General features: G+C 45.5%; 1 protein-coding gene across 2 annotated transcripts in view; it reads left to right on the top strand.

Moving 5' to 3' along the window:
* The window catches only part of EXTL3 (exostosin like glycosyltransferase 3), a 100,223-nt gene extending 82,859 nt beyond the window's left edge, over positions 1 to 17,364 (top strand). For both annotated transcript variants that reach the window (XM_040236304.1, XM_040236235.1), the window contains exons 6-7: positions 4,091 to 4,219; positions 14,404 to 17,364. In XM_040236304.1, the coding sequence (XP_040092238.1) occupies positions 4,091 to 4,219; positions 14,404 to 14,613 (339 nt within the window). In that variant the 3' untranslated portion in view covers positions 14,614 to 17,364. The remainder of the gene's footprint in view (positions 1 to 4,090; positions 4,220 to 14,403) is intronic.
* The last annotated feature ends 258 nt before the right edge of the window (positions 17,365 to 17,622 follow it).

The following is a 17,622-nucleotide window of genomic DNA, read 5'->3' as shown; positions in this document are numbered from 1 at the left end:
TGGGCACATGTAGCTGCTGAGCACTTGAAAGGTGGCTGGTCAGAGCTGAGATGTGCTCTCAGTGTAAAGTATTGTACGTACCAGACTTGGAAAACTTAGCATGAAAGAAAGAGTGTAGACTATCTCATTACTAGTTTTTCATATTGATTGTATGTCGGGTGAGTGAGTGTTAGTTGCTCACTTGTATCCGACTCTTTGCCGTCCCATGGACTGTAGCCCGCCAGGCTCCTCTGTCCATGGAATTCTCCAGGCAAGAATACTGCGGTGGGTATCCTTCTCTAGGGGATCTTTCCGACCCAGCGATCAAACCCATTTCTCCTGCATTGCAGGCAGATTCTTTACCATCTGAGCCAACAGGGAATGATTGTATGTGCAATTATTTTATAAAGTACAGTTATTTTGGATATACTGGGTTAAATTAAAATATGTTACCAATTAATTTTACTGTTTCTTTTTATTTCTTAAAACTGTGGCTTCTAGAAAATTGAAAATGACAGATGGGACTGCTACATACGTTCCCTCCCAGGTCCCCTCTCTGGGCTGTGAAGAGCCCCTGTTCTGGGATGGCCAAACTGCCTGTACCCCCACTTCACGGGATACCTCCTCTGTCTCCTTGGTCTGGTTGAAGCCTGACTTTTCCCTGAGGACAGTGCTTGCCCTCCAGCCTGTTCCTGTATTCCTTCCCGGGACTGTGACTGAGACTGTTCATGTCCCCACACTTGTGCCCTGGAGCCAGGCAGAGAGAACCATTCCCACTGTTCACTGGCGACTCTTCTTGACAATCGCTTCTCGCTTGTCATGGGACATCGCATTTGAGACTCGTCGTATCTGTCTTGTTGCTCCATCTGCCGACCTCCTAAGTCATCCCTTCATGGTCAGCAAAGATGTTAACCCCTGGCCCATCATCCTGATCACTCCGTGCTCTCCTGAGCAACCCAGCCAGGACCCTGTCTCCCTATAATTATTGAAGTATTCTACTTCTTCCCTGATGGCACAAACGGTAAAGCGTCTGCCTACAATGCAGGAGACCCGGGTTCAATCCCTGGGTCAGGAAGGTCTCCTGGAGAAGGCAATGGTGCCCCACTCCCGTACTCTTGCCTGGAGAATCCCATGGATGGAGGAGCCCAGTAGGCTACAGTCCATGGGCTCACGAAGGGTTGGACACGACTGAGCGACTTCACTTCTTCACAGGGTTCTACTTCTGTCTAGCGCTTTTCTTTTTTTTTAGTTTGATTCTTACTTTATGTAAGTGTGGCTTTATGAGTGTGGCTGATTTCCGGTGTTGCGTTAGTTTCAGGCACGCAGCAAAGTGATTTGGTTACACATGTCATACACGTGTCACACACGTAGCTATTCTTTTTCAGATCCTTTTCCCATAAAGGCTATTACAGAATACTGAGGAGAGTCGCCTGTGCCCCACAGTAGGTGCTTGTTGGTTGTCTAGTTTATGTATAATTGCCTAGTGCTCTTCTTGTTTTGTGTTCTCCTTACGTCCTCTCAAGCTCTTGTGGCTTTTTTTAGCATCCGTAAGTTGGTAATTTCTAGCCTTGCCTTTCTTTGAGAGCTTTACTTGTAAATTTATTTTCAGGATATTCCTGTATTTCTCCCTAGTACTTCAAACTGAACTTTTCCCCAAAAAGCTTCCTTGTTTGGCCTTTGGAAGAAACTAAGTTGGTCTTTCCTAGTCTAGAGCAATCAAGTTATTTTTTCTTTTTAGTATAAGAGCCTATCGTAAAAACTTTTGGTACCTTACAAATATATGTATGTATAAATTATAGTATGTGTACTATACTACCATACTTACAGAAATTTTTATATGGTTGAGATAAAGGTGAAACAGTTTCAAAATAATAGTCTCAGTAAATTCTTAAATTTTAGTGAAGGCAATATGACTGAACATGTATTATGATTTTTTAAAATCTTGATTTGACATTTTGTGTACTGGCCGGTCAGTGTTCTGTTTCTAAATTGGTCTGTTTCTAAATTAAGCACATTTCTGATACTTCGTTTTAATCACTGTCCCTGGAAGAAATACCTTATTGCCCTGCTTCCAAAGTCTTGATGCTTATCTACCAATTTGGTAGCATTTTGTTTAAACTATTGAATTTTCATCTTCTGTGGAGCCATTCAATTTTTTTAAGCAAACTAATGAGCAGAAATTGCATTTTATATTTTAGAGTAGGTTCTAAATTCACTGAAACTTTAAGAAGATTTTTAAACAGATTACAAAGTTTTTCTGTATTTTAAAAATTATTTTTGGCATAAAAATAATATAATAGTGGAAATACTTCTAAATATTTGTTTTCATAATGCTTTCACCATATACTTTTAAGTCAGTTCTTTTTTCTTATAATGTCATGTTTCCCTTGATAAAGATATGGATTGTTTTTAATTAATAAATATTCTCATTAGCATGCTAATGATAGGCAGTGGCCAGTTAAAGGGTCAACCTGTCTTTTTGTAAAAGAAAGGTGTATAATTCATCTTTTAAGTTCACCATCTTAATTATTTTGTCACAAGATAACCAGCAAACCACTGTTTGGTACAAAAATTTTATGGTTGTTCTGCTATATAGATTTACCGTTTAAGGTAAAAAGATACATAAGTCAGTTTTATTGGACACCTCACCTGTTCATTCATCATCAGCGTATTGCAACAGATCTCGATTACCATTTGTTGTGTTTTATGGCGTTTGTTCACTTCTGTGGTGTAAATATTCTTGCCATGACTGAGTTCAGGTTAACAACATGAGTCACTGAACATGGCTTTTGGAAGAGATGAGCAGTTACATGCAAGTTACCTAGTACTTTCACCAGACAGTTATAATAGGCGTGAACAGCCTCAAGAAGACAGTAAATGTGGGACTTCACTGGGGGTCCAGTGGTTAGGACTCTGCACGTCCACTGCGGGGGACGCGAGGGCTCGATCCTTTGTCAGGGAACTAGGATCCTGCCTGCCTTGCAGTGCAACCAAAAAGTAAAAAAAAAAATGATGGTAAGTGTAATAAATAATTATAACTGTGTTAACTGGTTAAATAAGTGATGAGCTTTAGGTGTTTATTGGCTTTTAATATAATGTATTTAGTTTTCAGTTGTCATGTAGTCGCTGTTGTGTCTGACTCTACGACCCCATGGACTGTAGCCCGCCAGGCTCTTCTGTCCGTGGGATTCTCCAGGCAAGAATACTGGAGTGGGTTGCTATTTCCTTCTCCAGGGGATCTTCCCAACCCAGGGGTAGAATCTGCGTCTTCTGCATTGGCAGGCAGATTCTTTACTGCTGAGCCACCAGGGAAGCCCTTTAATTTTAAGTACGTGTAATTCTATTTTTAATAATGGCTGTTTTTCATAACAAAATTCCTAAAATCCCTGAGAGTTCAGCAGTCGACATTCATTGGTAGGTGTGAGCCAGTGCACACCTGTGGACCTTGTGGGACACTTAAAGAACTTAGGCTTAATCTGAGTGAGATGAGAAGCCATTGAGGGGTTTGGAGTAAAGGACGTCCATGTGTTAACACGATTGCTCTGCTGTGCTGAGGATGGACTGGAGGGAGCAAGAAGGCGGCAGGGAGGCTGATCAGGAGACTGTGAACAGTGTGGGCCAGGGATGAGGGTGGCTCCGGGCAGGGCTAGCCTGTGCCCAGACTGAGAAGTGCGGCGTTGCAGGATCTGCCATCTCATTACTCAGTGACTTACTGAGGTCTGAGAAGATAACCGGACCTTCCCCCTCGCTTACCGTAACTTGCTTTGTCACAGAGAACGTTGTTCAGCTGAACGAGTGTCCAACCGAATTTGTTAGATGTTTATGTTGTTGCAGAATCACTGTGGTACCAAGGAGACTGCATGAAGGTTTGATTCTCAAAGAGGGTGATAATGGCAGTTTGGATGGGCTAATTCTTCAGTGTGGAAGATCTGCCTTGCAGGTGTTCAGCATCCCTGGACCCGCCTCCCTAAATGCCAGTGGTGCTTCCTGGAGGTTGCCACACCCAGCCTACCCCGCAACCTGCTCCCTAGCAGCCCTGTGCGTATTTTTGCTGAAAGGCAAAGAACTGTGGCCTCTAACACAGAATGTGCTTCTGTCTCTACCCCGGCAGTATTATGCCTACCTGTATTCTTACGTGATGCCCCAGGCCATCCGAGACATGGTGGATGAGTACATCAACTGTGAGGACATCGCCATGAACTTCCTCGTCTCCCACATCACTCGGAAACCCCCCATCAAGGTAGGGCCCCGCCGTGTACGGGACTGGGGTGCACGTGTACCCAGTTCACTTACTTTGCAGTCGTGCAGTGCGTAACTCACCGCACTTCAGAGTCCTCATCTGTAAAACGGGATGATGAGGCCACCAGCCAAATAGGATCACTTCAGGGTTTAATGAGGGTCTTCGCTTCCTCGGGTGTAAATGGATAGAAATCAGTGATTGGAATTTGAATGGGGAAATGTTACATCTTTAATTTTCACTGATCTTGAATTGGAATTTATCCTTTTATCAGTTATAAAGCAGGCTGCAATTCATAAGAGGATTGGTGGTAACTGATTTTTCACCAGAAGTCATAGATAGAGGGGGGAGGGGGAAAAAAAAAAGAAGTCATAGATATTTTCCTATCACATTATGTTTATTGTGAAGTATTGTCAACTTTCCTCACTTCTTTGAAATTATGGCAGTTACTAACTTTTCCCTAGATGGTGTTACTTTTAAAAGAGTACATGTGTCTCTGTGTTTCAGTATTACCTCTTTCCTTTGTTGCTGTTCAGTCCTTAAGTCGTGTCTGACTCTTTGTGACCCCATGGCCTGCAGCACACCAAGCTTCTCTGTTCTCCACCATCTCCCAGAGTTTGCTCAGATTCATGTCCATTGAGTCAGTGATGCTATCTAACCATCTCATCCTCTGCCATTTCCTTTGTAATTTCTTATATTTTACGTGTCTAAAAGCATTCTAAGGAGGGTCCATAGGCTTCCCCAGATTGCCAAACCAGAATGGGAGGTGATGTGTCCTTGGTGCCCAAAATGTGAGAATTTCTGAGTTAAGGTGTGTAAAACTCTAAGAATGGTGCCTGGCACATAAGTTCTTCATAAGGTATTTATACAAAATAAAAGTACCCTCCAAATTGTAGAAATTTGAGTTCTTTCTCTGTCTTTGAGTTGGTGAATAGATCTGACCAGACTGTTACCACTTTCATACTTGGTGCACATAAAGACCGGTCCCGTCACTGTCTCTGTCATCATTGTAGATTCAGACAAGTGGGAGCTCTCCTGGTGAGGGCTACGGTAAAGGCCTCGCAACAGTTAATACTGGAGAGTCTGTCAGGGCCAATTAGTGGTATTTGTGACTATGCTCTGTCAGTGTTTGATGTTATGGATGCACACCTGATGTCCTTATATTATTATCATCAAAAAGTCGTACTATTCAATTTTATAAAATAATTTTAACTTCGTGGATATCATTAGGGCCATGAGTAAATAATAATTTGGTGTATATTTCATTCTTCTTACTGTACATTTTGAATGTAAGTTCTAGACTAAGTAGCCACTAGGCTGTACAAATAATGACGGTCAAACTGTATCTTTAGTTTTAAGCAAGAGTGGTAACTAGAGAATGTTTATTCCAGCAACAAAGCATAACAGACAAATAGAGAAGCACTTGGGGCTTTATGCATTCATTCATACCTATTCAGCCTTTTGCCAAGTGTGGCTCAGGGTTATAACTTAACTCCTGGTTACCCTGTAGTTTCTCAGATTCTGTAGCCTTCTGCTAAAGCCTCGTAAGAGAAGAATAATTAGCAAAATAATGCACCAAATTGTGTGTGTGTGTGTTTTTTTAAAACTCTGAATGATGATAGTATTTTTATATAAGATAACGTTTTCCAGGTACACTGGTAGATCTGATAGTAGATGATAAAAAAGCATACTTCTTTGTGAATTCTAAGGAAGGCAGGCAAAGGTCTTATAAAGAAATTAATGATTGGCGCACTTTTCTGTTCCTTATTTATCCTTTCTAGTGTAACCAGGGACAGGACTCCAGCCAGATGTTTGCTTTCTAATTAAACTCCCTAGTAGATCATAAGACATTATTCATGAAAATTTAAAGTATCTGAGTGATTAGGTACCTAATAATACCATCAGTCACATTAAGCACTCACAGACATGGTGAATTTTTCATCCTCATGGAAGCATGTTTGTTCTGTTATTAGGCCAATGTTTAATTGGTTAAACATCTCTCCAGTGTAGAGAGTGAGGTGGAAATAATTTGCTTATGGTATACATGATTCTTTGGCTACCTGATGTGAAGATCAGATTCAGTGGAATGACCCTGATGCTGACAAAGATTGAAGGCAAAAAGAGAAGGGGGCTGCAGAGGATGAGATGGTTAGATAGCATTACCAACTCAGTGGACATAAATCTGAGCAAACTCGGGGGGATGGTGAAGGACAGGGGAGCGTGGCATCGCAGAAAGTCAGACATGACTTAGTGACTGAACAACAAAAGTGAAAACTGGAAAAATTAGAATGACTTTTTAAAGTCAGAGGCTCAGTAAGTTGAGCCTGTCTTCAAATTCTGGGTCCAGTTATTTACTTCATATTATAGAACCAGTTTGAACTCAGTATTTTCATTAATTTACCTAACTTTATCAGGTATATATACTATTTTATATTATAAAGTAGTAATTTTTTTTTTGCTTTAAATACTTCAAATTTTCACTGTCCCCTCCCTTTATAATTAAGAAGGCACGACTGTTTTAGGTATAGCTTTATTCTTTTCAGTACGTTAATATCTTGACAGTATTGACTAAATAAACCACACAGAGTTAATTTCATATTGTTGCTTTGAATAGTGTACTATTATTTTTTTGAAGAGGAGAGATCTAGAATGTAAATAGACTTCATTCAGATTAAAGGGTAAAAAACTCATAAAGCATTGAGAAGACAAGTGGAGATGGCTTATGGGATAAGGATATAGAGAGAGGATACATAAGTGTCTTAATATTAATGCCGAGTAAGTTCTCAACATCTATTAAGGATTTTCCTTACCATTACTAAGCAGAACTTTCCTTAGACTAAATTACTTGAACTATTCCTGTGTAAAATACAATCCATGATGTTGCTTTAGTAAGTGTTCAAACTTCACTTTATATGATTTTTATTCTTCTTAATTTTTTGTATGTTTTATGTTACACACACACACACACACACACATACACACACACGTATATATATATATAGTTGTTGCTTAATTGCTCAGTCATGTCCAGCTCTTGTGACCCCGTGAACTCCAGCACACTCGGCTTCTCTGTCCATTACTGTCTTTCTGAGTTTCCTCAAACTTACATCCATTGAGTCCGTGATGCCATCCAACTGTCTCATCCTCTGTTGCCCCCTTCTCCTCCTGCCCTCAGTTTTCTCCCAGCTCTCTCTCTATGTATATTATGTAGCCACTGGACCACCAGGGAAGTTCCTATATATAGATTTTTTTAAAAAATAAATGTACTAGGGTTGCAATCACAACATTTTTTTAGTAGTGGGTTACATGATTAAAAACATTTATTTGGAAACCACTGCTTCAGTGAAAATACCTTTATAAAAGGAACATATATAAGGAGAAAATGCCTTATAAAAGCAGTATAAATACCTTTTTGTGCCAGAGTGGAATCATTTGCAGAAAAGTCTTATTAAGAGACTTTTCCCTTGAGTGCTGGCATCTGAGATGAGGTACAGGGAGAACAGAGTAGAATACTGGACACAGATGTGGTTTGATGACAGCCTTCCTTCTCTAAGCCCTTGACATCCGTCTCCTGCTGCAGTCAAAGCTGATGGGGAGAGTAGTAAGTGACGCGCTGTTGTCTGTAACCTGGAAGATGTCCAGAGAACTGCCAGGAGTGGGAGGGTGCGGGCAGGGGATGGTGGAGTCCTGTGAAGGGACCCCTGGGGGTCATGACTCCTTCAGAGTTTTATCTCTGGTGTGAGTGTGCCTGGGCGCCCTGGCCTGTGGTCATGATCATTCCTTAGTTTCAACTCTGGCAGCTGGACTTCTGATGGCTAATACTGGCTGTGGGTGGTGAGTATTCTTCAGCTGGAATTAACAGGATGGGCCATCCCATTTTAATTGTTTTCTCAGTTTATCATAGTAATAATAATTTTAAAATTATTCAGGAAAAAATATTCAGAAAGAAAATAGAACATGCAGATTTTAAAAACCTAAATAGAACTGCTGGAACTGAAAATTATAGTTATTAAAATGACAGTCTTTGTCAATGGGATAAGACAGCTGAAGAGAAAGTTAATGACCTAGTAGATTATGTGTGAGTAATGTGAATACATTTCTGAGAAGGTATTATGGAGATACAGAGAGATGGAAAATAAGAAAGATGAAGAGATGTGAAGGCTGTAAAGTCTGACACAGTGCCAGAAAGGGAAGACTGGAGAGATGGGAGGGGCAGTCTTGAAAATACAATATGAGAATTTCCAGAATTTATTGACTGTATAGGGCCTTCTCTGGTGGCTCCTGCAGTGTGTTAGACTGGGGTTCAACACCTGGGCCAGGGAGATCCCCTGGAGAAGGGAATGGCAACCCACTCCAGTATTCTTGTCTGGAGAATCCCATGGACAGAGGAGCCTGGTGGGCTGCAGTCCACGGGGTCACAAAGGGTTGGACACAGCTAAGCGAAACACGCAGCACTGACTGCATGAATACTATAGCAAATATCACACTTAATTGTGAAAGTTTAGAAGGTCCCTGTTGAAGTCAGTAGTAAGATAAGGTTCGGTTCAGTTCAGTTCAGTCGCTCAGTCGTGTCCGACTCTTTGCAACCCCATGAATCGCAGCACGCCAGGCCTCCCTGTCCATCAGCAACTTCCGGAGTTACTGAAACGCACGTCCATCGAGTTGGTGATGCCATCCAGCCATCTCATCCTCTGTCGTCCCCTTCTCCTCCTGCCCCCAATCCCTCCCAGCATCAGAGTCTTTTCCAATGAGTCAACTCTTTGCATGAAGTGGCCAAAGTATTGGAGTTTCAGCTTTAGCATCAGTCCTTCCAATGAACACCCAGGACTGATCTCCTTTAGGAAGGATTGGTTGGATCTCCTTGCAGTCCAAGGGACTCTCAAGAGTCTTCTCCAACACCACAGTTCAAAAGCATCAATTCTTCGGCACTCAGCTTTCTTCACAGTCCAACTCTCACATTCATACATGACCACAGGAAAAACCATAGCCTTGACTAGACGGACCTTTGTTGACAAAGTATAATGTCTCTGCTTTTGAATATGCTATCTAGGTTGGTCATAACTTTTCTTCCAAGGAGTAAGTGTCTTTTAATTTCATGGCTGCAGTCACCATGTACAGTGATTTTGGAGCCCAAAAAAGTAAAGTCTGACACTGTTTTCACTGTTTCCCCATCGATTTCCCATGAAATGATGGGACCAGATGCCATGATCTTCGTTTTCTGAATGTTGAGCTTTAAGCCAACTTTTTCACTCTCCTCTTTCACTTTCATCAAGAGACTCTTTAGTTCCTCTTCACTTTCTGCCATAAGGGTGGTATCATCTGCATATCTGAGGTTACTGATATTTCTCCCAGCAATCTTGATTCCAGCTTGTGTTTCTTCCAGCCCAGCTTTTCTCATGATGTACTCTGCATATAAGTTAAATAAGCAGGGTGACAGTATACAGCCTTGACGTACTCCTTTTCCTATTTGGAACCAGTCTGTTGTTCCATGTCCAGTTCTAGCTGTTGCTTCCTGGCCTGCACACAGGTTTCTCAAGGTTACCCACTAAATAAGTGGAGGTGGAGACCACATCCACATTCATATGGTCAGCATAGCGGTTCTCCCCAAGTCTAAAATGTTGGTGTAACTCTAATCAAAATCCTATTAGGTGGCAATAAAATTAACCATCACACCATCAAAAAAGAAAAAAATTCTAGTAGGACACTTTATTTGTTTTAATTTGGCTTGGAGTGAAACTTGACAAACATATCCTCAGATTTGTTTTGAAAGGCAAAGAGCCAGGATAGCTAAGGCACTAGTGAGGAAGAGGGGAGCTTGCCATCAGAAAGCGTGGCTTGGTGTTAAAGTACATAATCAGGACAGGTGCCTGTGGTCTTGGCGCAGAGACTGACAGAGTCAGTGGTACAGGGCAGAATGCATACGCAGGCCCACGCCTGCACGGAAGCTTGACTGATGATAAAGGTGGCCTCTTGGGAATAACTGGTTTCTGGATGGAACAGAAGTATATGTCATACCATACACAAAGTAAATTCCAGATGGGTTAATAAACCAAATGTTCATAGCAAGCTTTAAAACCTGTAACAAAAAATACAGAAGTATTTTTGTGATATAGACAAAGAGAAAAAGTACAAAATCTGGAGAAGACTGATTGGTTTGAATGTATTAAAGTTGAAAGCTTTGTTCAAAAAACTATATCCAGACTGTGACATTGGCAGTCCTGGTACATGACAAAGAATTGATACCCAGATAAAGGATTTCCAAAGGAGAAGACTACTCAGTTGATGCCTTAAGTATGTAAAAAAGTAGTTCTGTGTAGTAGAAACCTAGATGATTAATGAGCATGTGGAAGGATACTAATCTTCCGTAATAATCAGGGAAGTGGAAGTTAAAACAATGTGATATAGTTTATACACATGAAGTGGGCAGAAATGAAAGTGTGATGGTACTAGATGGCAGTAAGGATGTGTAGCAATTGCAGATGTTGATCAGGGCTCGTGGGTGTGTACATTAGGACATTGATTTTGAAGAAAGTTTGGTTTTGTCAAGTATAATTGAAGGTCTTGTTCCCCATGACATTGCAGGAGAGGAAAGGAGGGAGGGAGGGTGGCATATGGATTAACTCTCCGTAATATTCTGTTTCTTTTGCAAAAAAAGAAAAATATATGTGTAGCCTAAAACAAATAGGACAAAGTGTCAATATTTGACAAACCTGGTGGGTTTGCTTGTTTGTTATGTTCTTCCCCCCTTTAAGCATAATGTTTCATTCATATGTTTTAAACCAATGGTAGTGTATGTTTCATACATACATAGCCATACTTGATTCTTTTTGGAGATATTTCTTTATCTGTGTTGGATCTTAGTTGTGGCATGTGGGATCTAGTTCCCTGACCAGGGATGGATCCTGAGAGTGCATTGGGAGAGCGGAGTCTTAGCCACTCGACCCCCAGGGAAGTCCTTTGATTCTTTAAACAAATAGCCATGCAATAAAAATGATAACTAAAACTGAGAAAGTTTAACATTCTCACTACCAGCTTCTTATATATGTACCTCGGTAATCCCAGCCTGCTGCTTCCCTCCATTGATAACTGCTACCCTGAGTTTAGTTTTAAAAACCCCCTTCCCCTCCTCCCTTAAAAAGAAAAGCGTTTTTACTGCTATGTATTCATCTCTAGGGCTTTCCTTGTGGTTCAGCTGGTAAAGAATCTGCCTGCAATGTGGGAGACCTGGGTTTGACCCCTGAGTTGGGACGATCCCCTGGAGAAGGGATAGGCTGCCCATTCCAGTATTCTCGGGCTTCCCTTGTGGCTCAGCTGGTAAAGAATCTGCCCGCAATGCGGGAGATCTGGGTTTGATCCCTGAGCTGGGAAGATCCCTGGAGAAGGGATAGACTGCCCACTGCAGGATTCTGGCCTGGAGAATTCCATAGACTGTATAGTCCATGGGGTCGCAAAGAGCTGGACACGACTGAGCGACTTTCACGCCCTCATTCATCTCTAAGTGGCTGGTGTCTTTAAACTTTATGTAAACGGAATCAGACTGTATGTGTCCCTCTGCATTTAGGTGAGGTCAGTCAGTGGTGATGCTTGTGACTAGTGTATTTTCGTTGCCCCAGAGTCTTAAGTCGGCTCTCCCCCATGCCCTTCTAAAGTTTTGGGTTTTGCCTTGTATTTAAATCATTAATCCTTGTGGAAGTGATTTTTGTGTATGATGTGAGCTAGGGCCTCGATTTCATTTTTGTCTCCTAAACAGCGTCCATTGCACACTCAGTTCATCCATACCCAGGGGCGTGCAGTGCTGGAAGGCCACCCAGCAGACGTCTCTGTGCACGTGGATCAAAGGTTCTTTACTCTGGTCTGCTGGTCCAGTTTGTTCACGTGCCAAATTCACATGAATTGTCCTAGCTTTAGAATTAGTTTTTGTATCTGCTAAGACAGGTCCCCTCTAATGTAATCTTGTACTTCAGGAGTGTCTTGCCTTGCACACGCCCTCCTGCAGAGATCTATCCAGAAGGGTAGAGTGTGCAGTGGGCCCCAGGAGGCAGGTGGCTCAGCTCAGGGCAGGAAGGAGAGCTCAGCTGCGGGAATGATAGCTTTTTTCTGTTCCAGGATCAGTTTTCAACTTTAAATAAATGGAATCATGCAGTTATCTCTTTCCATGTCTCTCAGTCTTTTTTTTTTTTTTTAAATAATGTTATTTATCTGTTTATGGCTGTGTTGGGTCTTCGCTGTCGCTCAGGCTTCTCTCGGGTCGTGGCGAGTGGGGGCTGCTCTCCTGTCACGGCGCCCGGCCTTCTCGCTGTGGTGGCTTACCGTGTTGCGGAACGCGGGCTCTCGGGCGTGCGGCCTTCAGCAGTTGCGGCTCCCGCCTCTAGAGCGCAGCCCCGTGCTTGTGGCGCATGGCCTAGTTGCTCTGAGGCCTGTGGGATCTGCCCAGATCAGGGACTGAACCCGTGTCTCCTGCATTGTTGGCAGGCGGAATCTTGACCACTGAGCCACAGGGAAGCCCTCCCTGTCTCCTCATCTTGCTTTCATGTTTCTTTAAAGCTTTTGTGCAGTATTTTCCATTCTGGGAATAATTTTAGTATACTTTTATCACTAATTTTCTCTTCACCCATCCCCTGAGTATCTGATTTAATTCAATGTACTTCTTTTTCTTCCCAGTTTTATTGAGATGTAATTGACATGCAGCTTAATGATTTGCCTTACAAACCATCATGAGATGATGATCACAACGAGTTTATGTACTTTCCATTTCTATTGTTCTATTTGGTTCTTTTTCCTTTTCTTGTTTTGATTGTGCCATGCCGCGTGTGGGATCTTGGTTCCCTCACCAGGAATCCAACCTGCACTGCTTGCATGGGAAGCGTGGTGTTAACCACCGCCTAGGGGAGTCCTTATTTGGTTCCTTTTCATATCCGCACGGGCTTTTTCTGACAGTCCCTTTCTTCCATCAGACTCTGAGTGCTCTTGCAGCATTTGATTGTGCGTCTGAGGCCCATTTACTGTCACTGTCTCTGTCTGAGGATCCTGGTGTCGTGCAGCGTTTGGCTCTCTTGTTTCTTTCTGCATATTCTCCTTCACGTGACCCATCCCTGTTGTGTGAGTTTTGACTGTGAGGTCATATTCTTTGGATGCTACTTATGGCACTTCTTTGAGGCCTGGATCTGAGGGGGCTTGCACTTGTTTCTCTTGTGTGCCTGGGCTCACCCCCTGCTTAAGACCTCTTCACGCTAAATTAGCACATTGGGACACACGGGTGACAGAAATTGTAGCCTCAGCTGTGTGAGGCCGGCTTGAGGTTATAGTTTCTCAGAGGGGATGTTTCCTCCTCTTAAAGCTCAGACTGAGAAGGAAGCAGTGCTTCACCACCTTGCTCTTTGGGGCTGCCTCCCACCCACGTGGCCTTCCGCTGGGTCCCAGGGCTTCAGCATGTCTCTGATCTGATTTGATGACAGTGGCTGCCCCAGCTTCAGGAAGACTGGAGCTCCTACTGTCTCTCTGGATTCAAGCCTTCTCACTCCTTTGACTTCTGAGGATTTCATTTCTTTCATTACAAGCTCAGCCAGTATATTTAAAGGGATGGGTTCTATATTTCATCCTGCCCTTTCGGGCATTCTCTGCCGAGGGGGCTTATATTGTCTGGCCTGCTGTGTTGCTGATGGTGAAGCTGTTGTATTACTCTGCATACATTGCTGATTGCTTGAAATTCATCATCATAATAACCAGTAAACTATAATATGATCACTTTCCCTTGTCTTTAAATATGACTTTCTTAAACTTCTTTTTAATGGATATGTAGTATTTTATAATTATTTAACTAGTCCCCGTTTGATGGGTAGTTTTCCAGTATTTTGCTGTTAAAAACATGAATGAAATGAACGACTGTGTACCTACAACATCTGGCTGTGCAACCAGGAGAAATACTAGAAGTAGAGTCACAGAGATAAGAAACACTGAGACTTCAAGGCTTTCAGTATCTGTTCAGTCTGGGCCATTTGGAAAGCACATCCTTACCAACAGTGTAGATGTTGAGTATGTCCCAGGCAGGAAGAGGACTCTGTGAGTAAGCGTGGCATTGGGCTCTGCGTCGTCGCCATGGAAACGGAGGCCTCATAGACTGAGCTGCGGCGTCTCTGTCAATATCAGCACCGCGGTTCTCACCCTCTGCCCTTTCTTCCCGGCTCCAGGTGACCTCACGGTGGACTTTCCGATGTCCGGGATGCCCTCAGGCTCTGTCACACGACGATTCCCACTTCCACGAGCGGCACAAGTGTATCAACTTCTTTGTCAAGGTGTACGGCTACATGCCCCTGCTGTACACACAGTTCCGCGTGGATTCTGTGCTCTTCAAGACCCGCCTGCCCCACGACAAGACCAAGTGCTTCAAGTTCATCTAGGGGCGCTGCACGGCGGGAGAGGACGAGCAGAGCGAGGGAGGCGGCTTGGCGGCCCTGCACACTGGGGGGCCTGAGGGACGCCCGCCGGGGTCGGGCCGGGCCCTCTGCCGGGAGAGGCGCAGGGAGGCGGGAGGGGCGGGCTGCCTTGCTCTGGAAGTTGGCGGCCCTGGGCCCGGAAGCCTGGTCCCAGGCCACCAGGGCTCGCTAAACAGGGCACTGACGATAGCTTACACTGAGGACCACGGGGGCTCTGGGGGTCACTCACACAGCTCAGGAGCCCCGCACAGCTGGCTCGTGGTGTTTTAATTCACTAACAGCTATTATTATTATTTAAAAAGTTCAGATTTGCCATTCAAGGTTTATTTATATATGTGTGTGTGTATATACACATATGTGTGTGTGTGTATATGTGGGTGTATACGGATATATGCACACACACTCACAGACATATACATATGTATGTATTCGAGGGGGAGCTTGGCGTTTCTGCCCATCTCACAAAGTGAGGGTCCCACCGTGGTGGTCTGTATTTTGGTGGAGAAGGATCCTGGCCTTCCTGTACCTGGCTCATCGTTAAAGATGGTCTCCATCCTCCCCAGGAGCCCTGTGTGCAGAATCGAGAAAGGGCCGGCGTGGCCCCGGGGGGTCTTGCCTGAGTTAAGACCTGTGGGTTGGCTCCTTCCCCGCCTCCTGTTGCCAGCAGCGCTCTGTGGCTCGAGTTGTCCTGCACTCGAGTTCTCGGTGGGATGGAGGGCCTGCGTACCTGGGGGCAGCTGGGCTTCCCTGCCTGGGACGGGTGGGCCAAGGACTCTCTGCTGCCTGTGCTGTCTGTGTACTTGGCCTGGCTCCCCTTGCCCCGCTGTCTGAGAGTGAGGACAGGAAGGCCCGAGACCGCAGACAGACCCCCAAATGGTTCATTTTGTTTGACCCTCCTTTTAAAGACCTGTTGTGCTTTGGCTGCAGACTTTCCTGAAGGTTCTCTCACGTAGAGAGCAGATGCCTGGCCGCTACACTTCAGGGGGGTCTGAGTGGTTGGTTGCAGGTCGGCCGACTCTCTCCAGCTCAGAGCAAGTGAGCACAGCACCCTTTGATCCCCACCCGGCTGGCCGGGAGCCACAGCAAGGCACCTGCCTTGGGATGATACCTGGGTGAAATTCACCTTCCCCACCCCGTCTGGACCCACATCCTGTAATTCCTAGAACCCTCACGCCGGGTGGGTGCCAGGCCCCGCCACCGGGTTGGTTTGGTCTATGTCAGAATGATGGGAGGATAGGATTTGTTGGGTTAAGCTCAAATCCAGCCTGAAATTGAACAGGTGTTCACAGCCCATATCACCACTTCCCCCTGTGGGTTTCAGTCTCTCTTTTCCTGGGCTGAAATAGAAGGAAGCTAACTTTTTTTTTTTTTTTTTTCTGGTGGTGGCAGCAGTAGGGGAACTGAAGAGAGTGGTGTCACTGGCGTTGGCTGGGATGTAGCACGTGACCTCTGCCGTTATTTCTGGACCCCCCTTTCCTCCGGTGAGGCTGAGTCTAGGAGGTTCCCCTCAGTGACTGAACACAAGCTCGGGCCTGTCCTGGGCACGCACATGCCTTAAGCCAGCTCCCTCTTCCCCGGACCTCCACCTGCCATGCACCTGTTTCCAGGGGACACATCCCTCTCTGACCTGCCTGCCCCCCAGAGGGTCCTCTTCAGGTGTCACCTGAGGCCAGCTCTGTCCTGAAGGGAGCACCCGCCCTGGAGGGCTGCTGGACCTGAGGGACCCGCCCCGTTGGTGGGCAGGACCGGGCTGTGTCTTTCTGACGTCCCTGCTGGCATCTCCCTGTGTCTCCCCTGCCGAGGCTGCTTCCTAGGAAATGAGCTCTGCTGCTCGGCAGCCCAGCCAAGGGGTCCAGACCCCCGCCTCCTGACTTTCTAATTACTCCTTCTTTGACCCTGGACTTGATTTCTTTTTAGCAGTAGCCTTCTTCCCTTTGGGAAGCCAAAGAGTGTGGTGTTTTGAGCTATAAATGTGGCTGCTATTTTTATCTTGTCTCTCTTAATGTGAGGAACCCCTGGACTGCCTCTGAGCATGGGGTCCCTGGTGAGAAAGTAGCTGTGTCAGGACCCGCCGAGGTGGAGCCAGGGCACGGGGTCCCTGAGTGTCAGGACAGATCCGGAGCAGCTGGTGCTCTGAGGTGGGGGATGGCATCACAGGGCACTGCAGGGTGGTGGGGGGGGTGACGTCAGCACAGACAAGGGGCGCCGTTGGACCTGCGCGCGGCACTGACTTGGAGGAGCCGGGACTGCAGGCTCTGGTGGACACGGGCTGCGTCTGTAAAGGACACTCCTCACGGCGAGAGGCGGGGGCAGGGCTCTCGGGGGCCTAGTCGGGTCTCCCAGAAAACAGCCGTCACATTTTGCGAGGCGGGTTAGGGGGCTGCCCAGATCCAGGCTTCCAGTGCCTTTGATGCCTGTTGTTCACCTTGAGGAGTCCAGAGCTGTCTGCGCCACCTGGCTGACTCCTGGAGCCTGGCACAGCCCTGCAGACACACGAGACGTGTCAGCTGTCCCGTGAACGCCCACTGCCGTCTGCGCTCGCAGAGCCCAGCGCATCCTTGCTCCCCAGTGGGCCAGTCTGCTCTCTCCCGAGAGACACCCACCTGAGGGGAGGCGCCCACCAGACCTGCGCCGTGGGCCTCCGCCTGTGTGCGCCGCCGCTGCAGCAGGGCCCGGGCGCCGTGCCCCGAGGAGGAGTCCCTCCGGAGCGGCCTGCCGGTGTGAATGCGGGCGCTCCTTTCTGCAGTGCTCATGTTCTGGAGGGGCAAGCTCTACTAATACTCACACCATGTCCATCCTCCCCACCCCTTCTCCAGTCATGAGCACAATGGTCTTACGTTGGGTTTTTGTAAAAAAATAAAAATAAAAAATGGAAACTACAAGCAGCTTGGAGGTCTTTTGTGATTTTTCTCTGTAGGACAGAAGAGTGATCTGAGGGAAGGTGCCTCCTGGTTCCAGGAATTGCACAGCCTG

Source organism: Oryx dammah, unplaced genomic scaffold (assembly GCF_014754425.2).
Source record: "Oryx dammah isolate SB20612 unplaced genomic scaffold, SCBI_Odam_1.1 HiC_scaffold_1, whole genome shotgun sequence".
Lineage (NCBI taxonomy): Eukaryota > Metazoa > Chordata > Mammalia > Artiodactyla > Bovidae > Oryx > Oryx dammah.
This window is presented reverse-complemented; position numbering and strand designations above follow the sequence as displayed.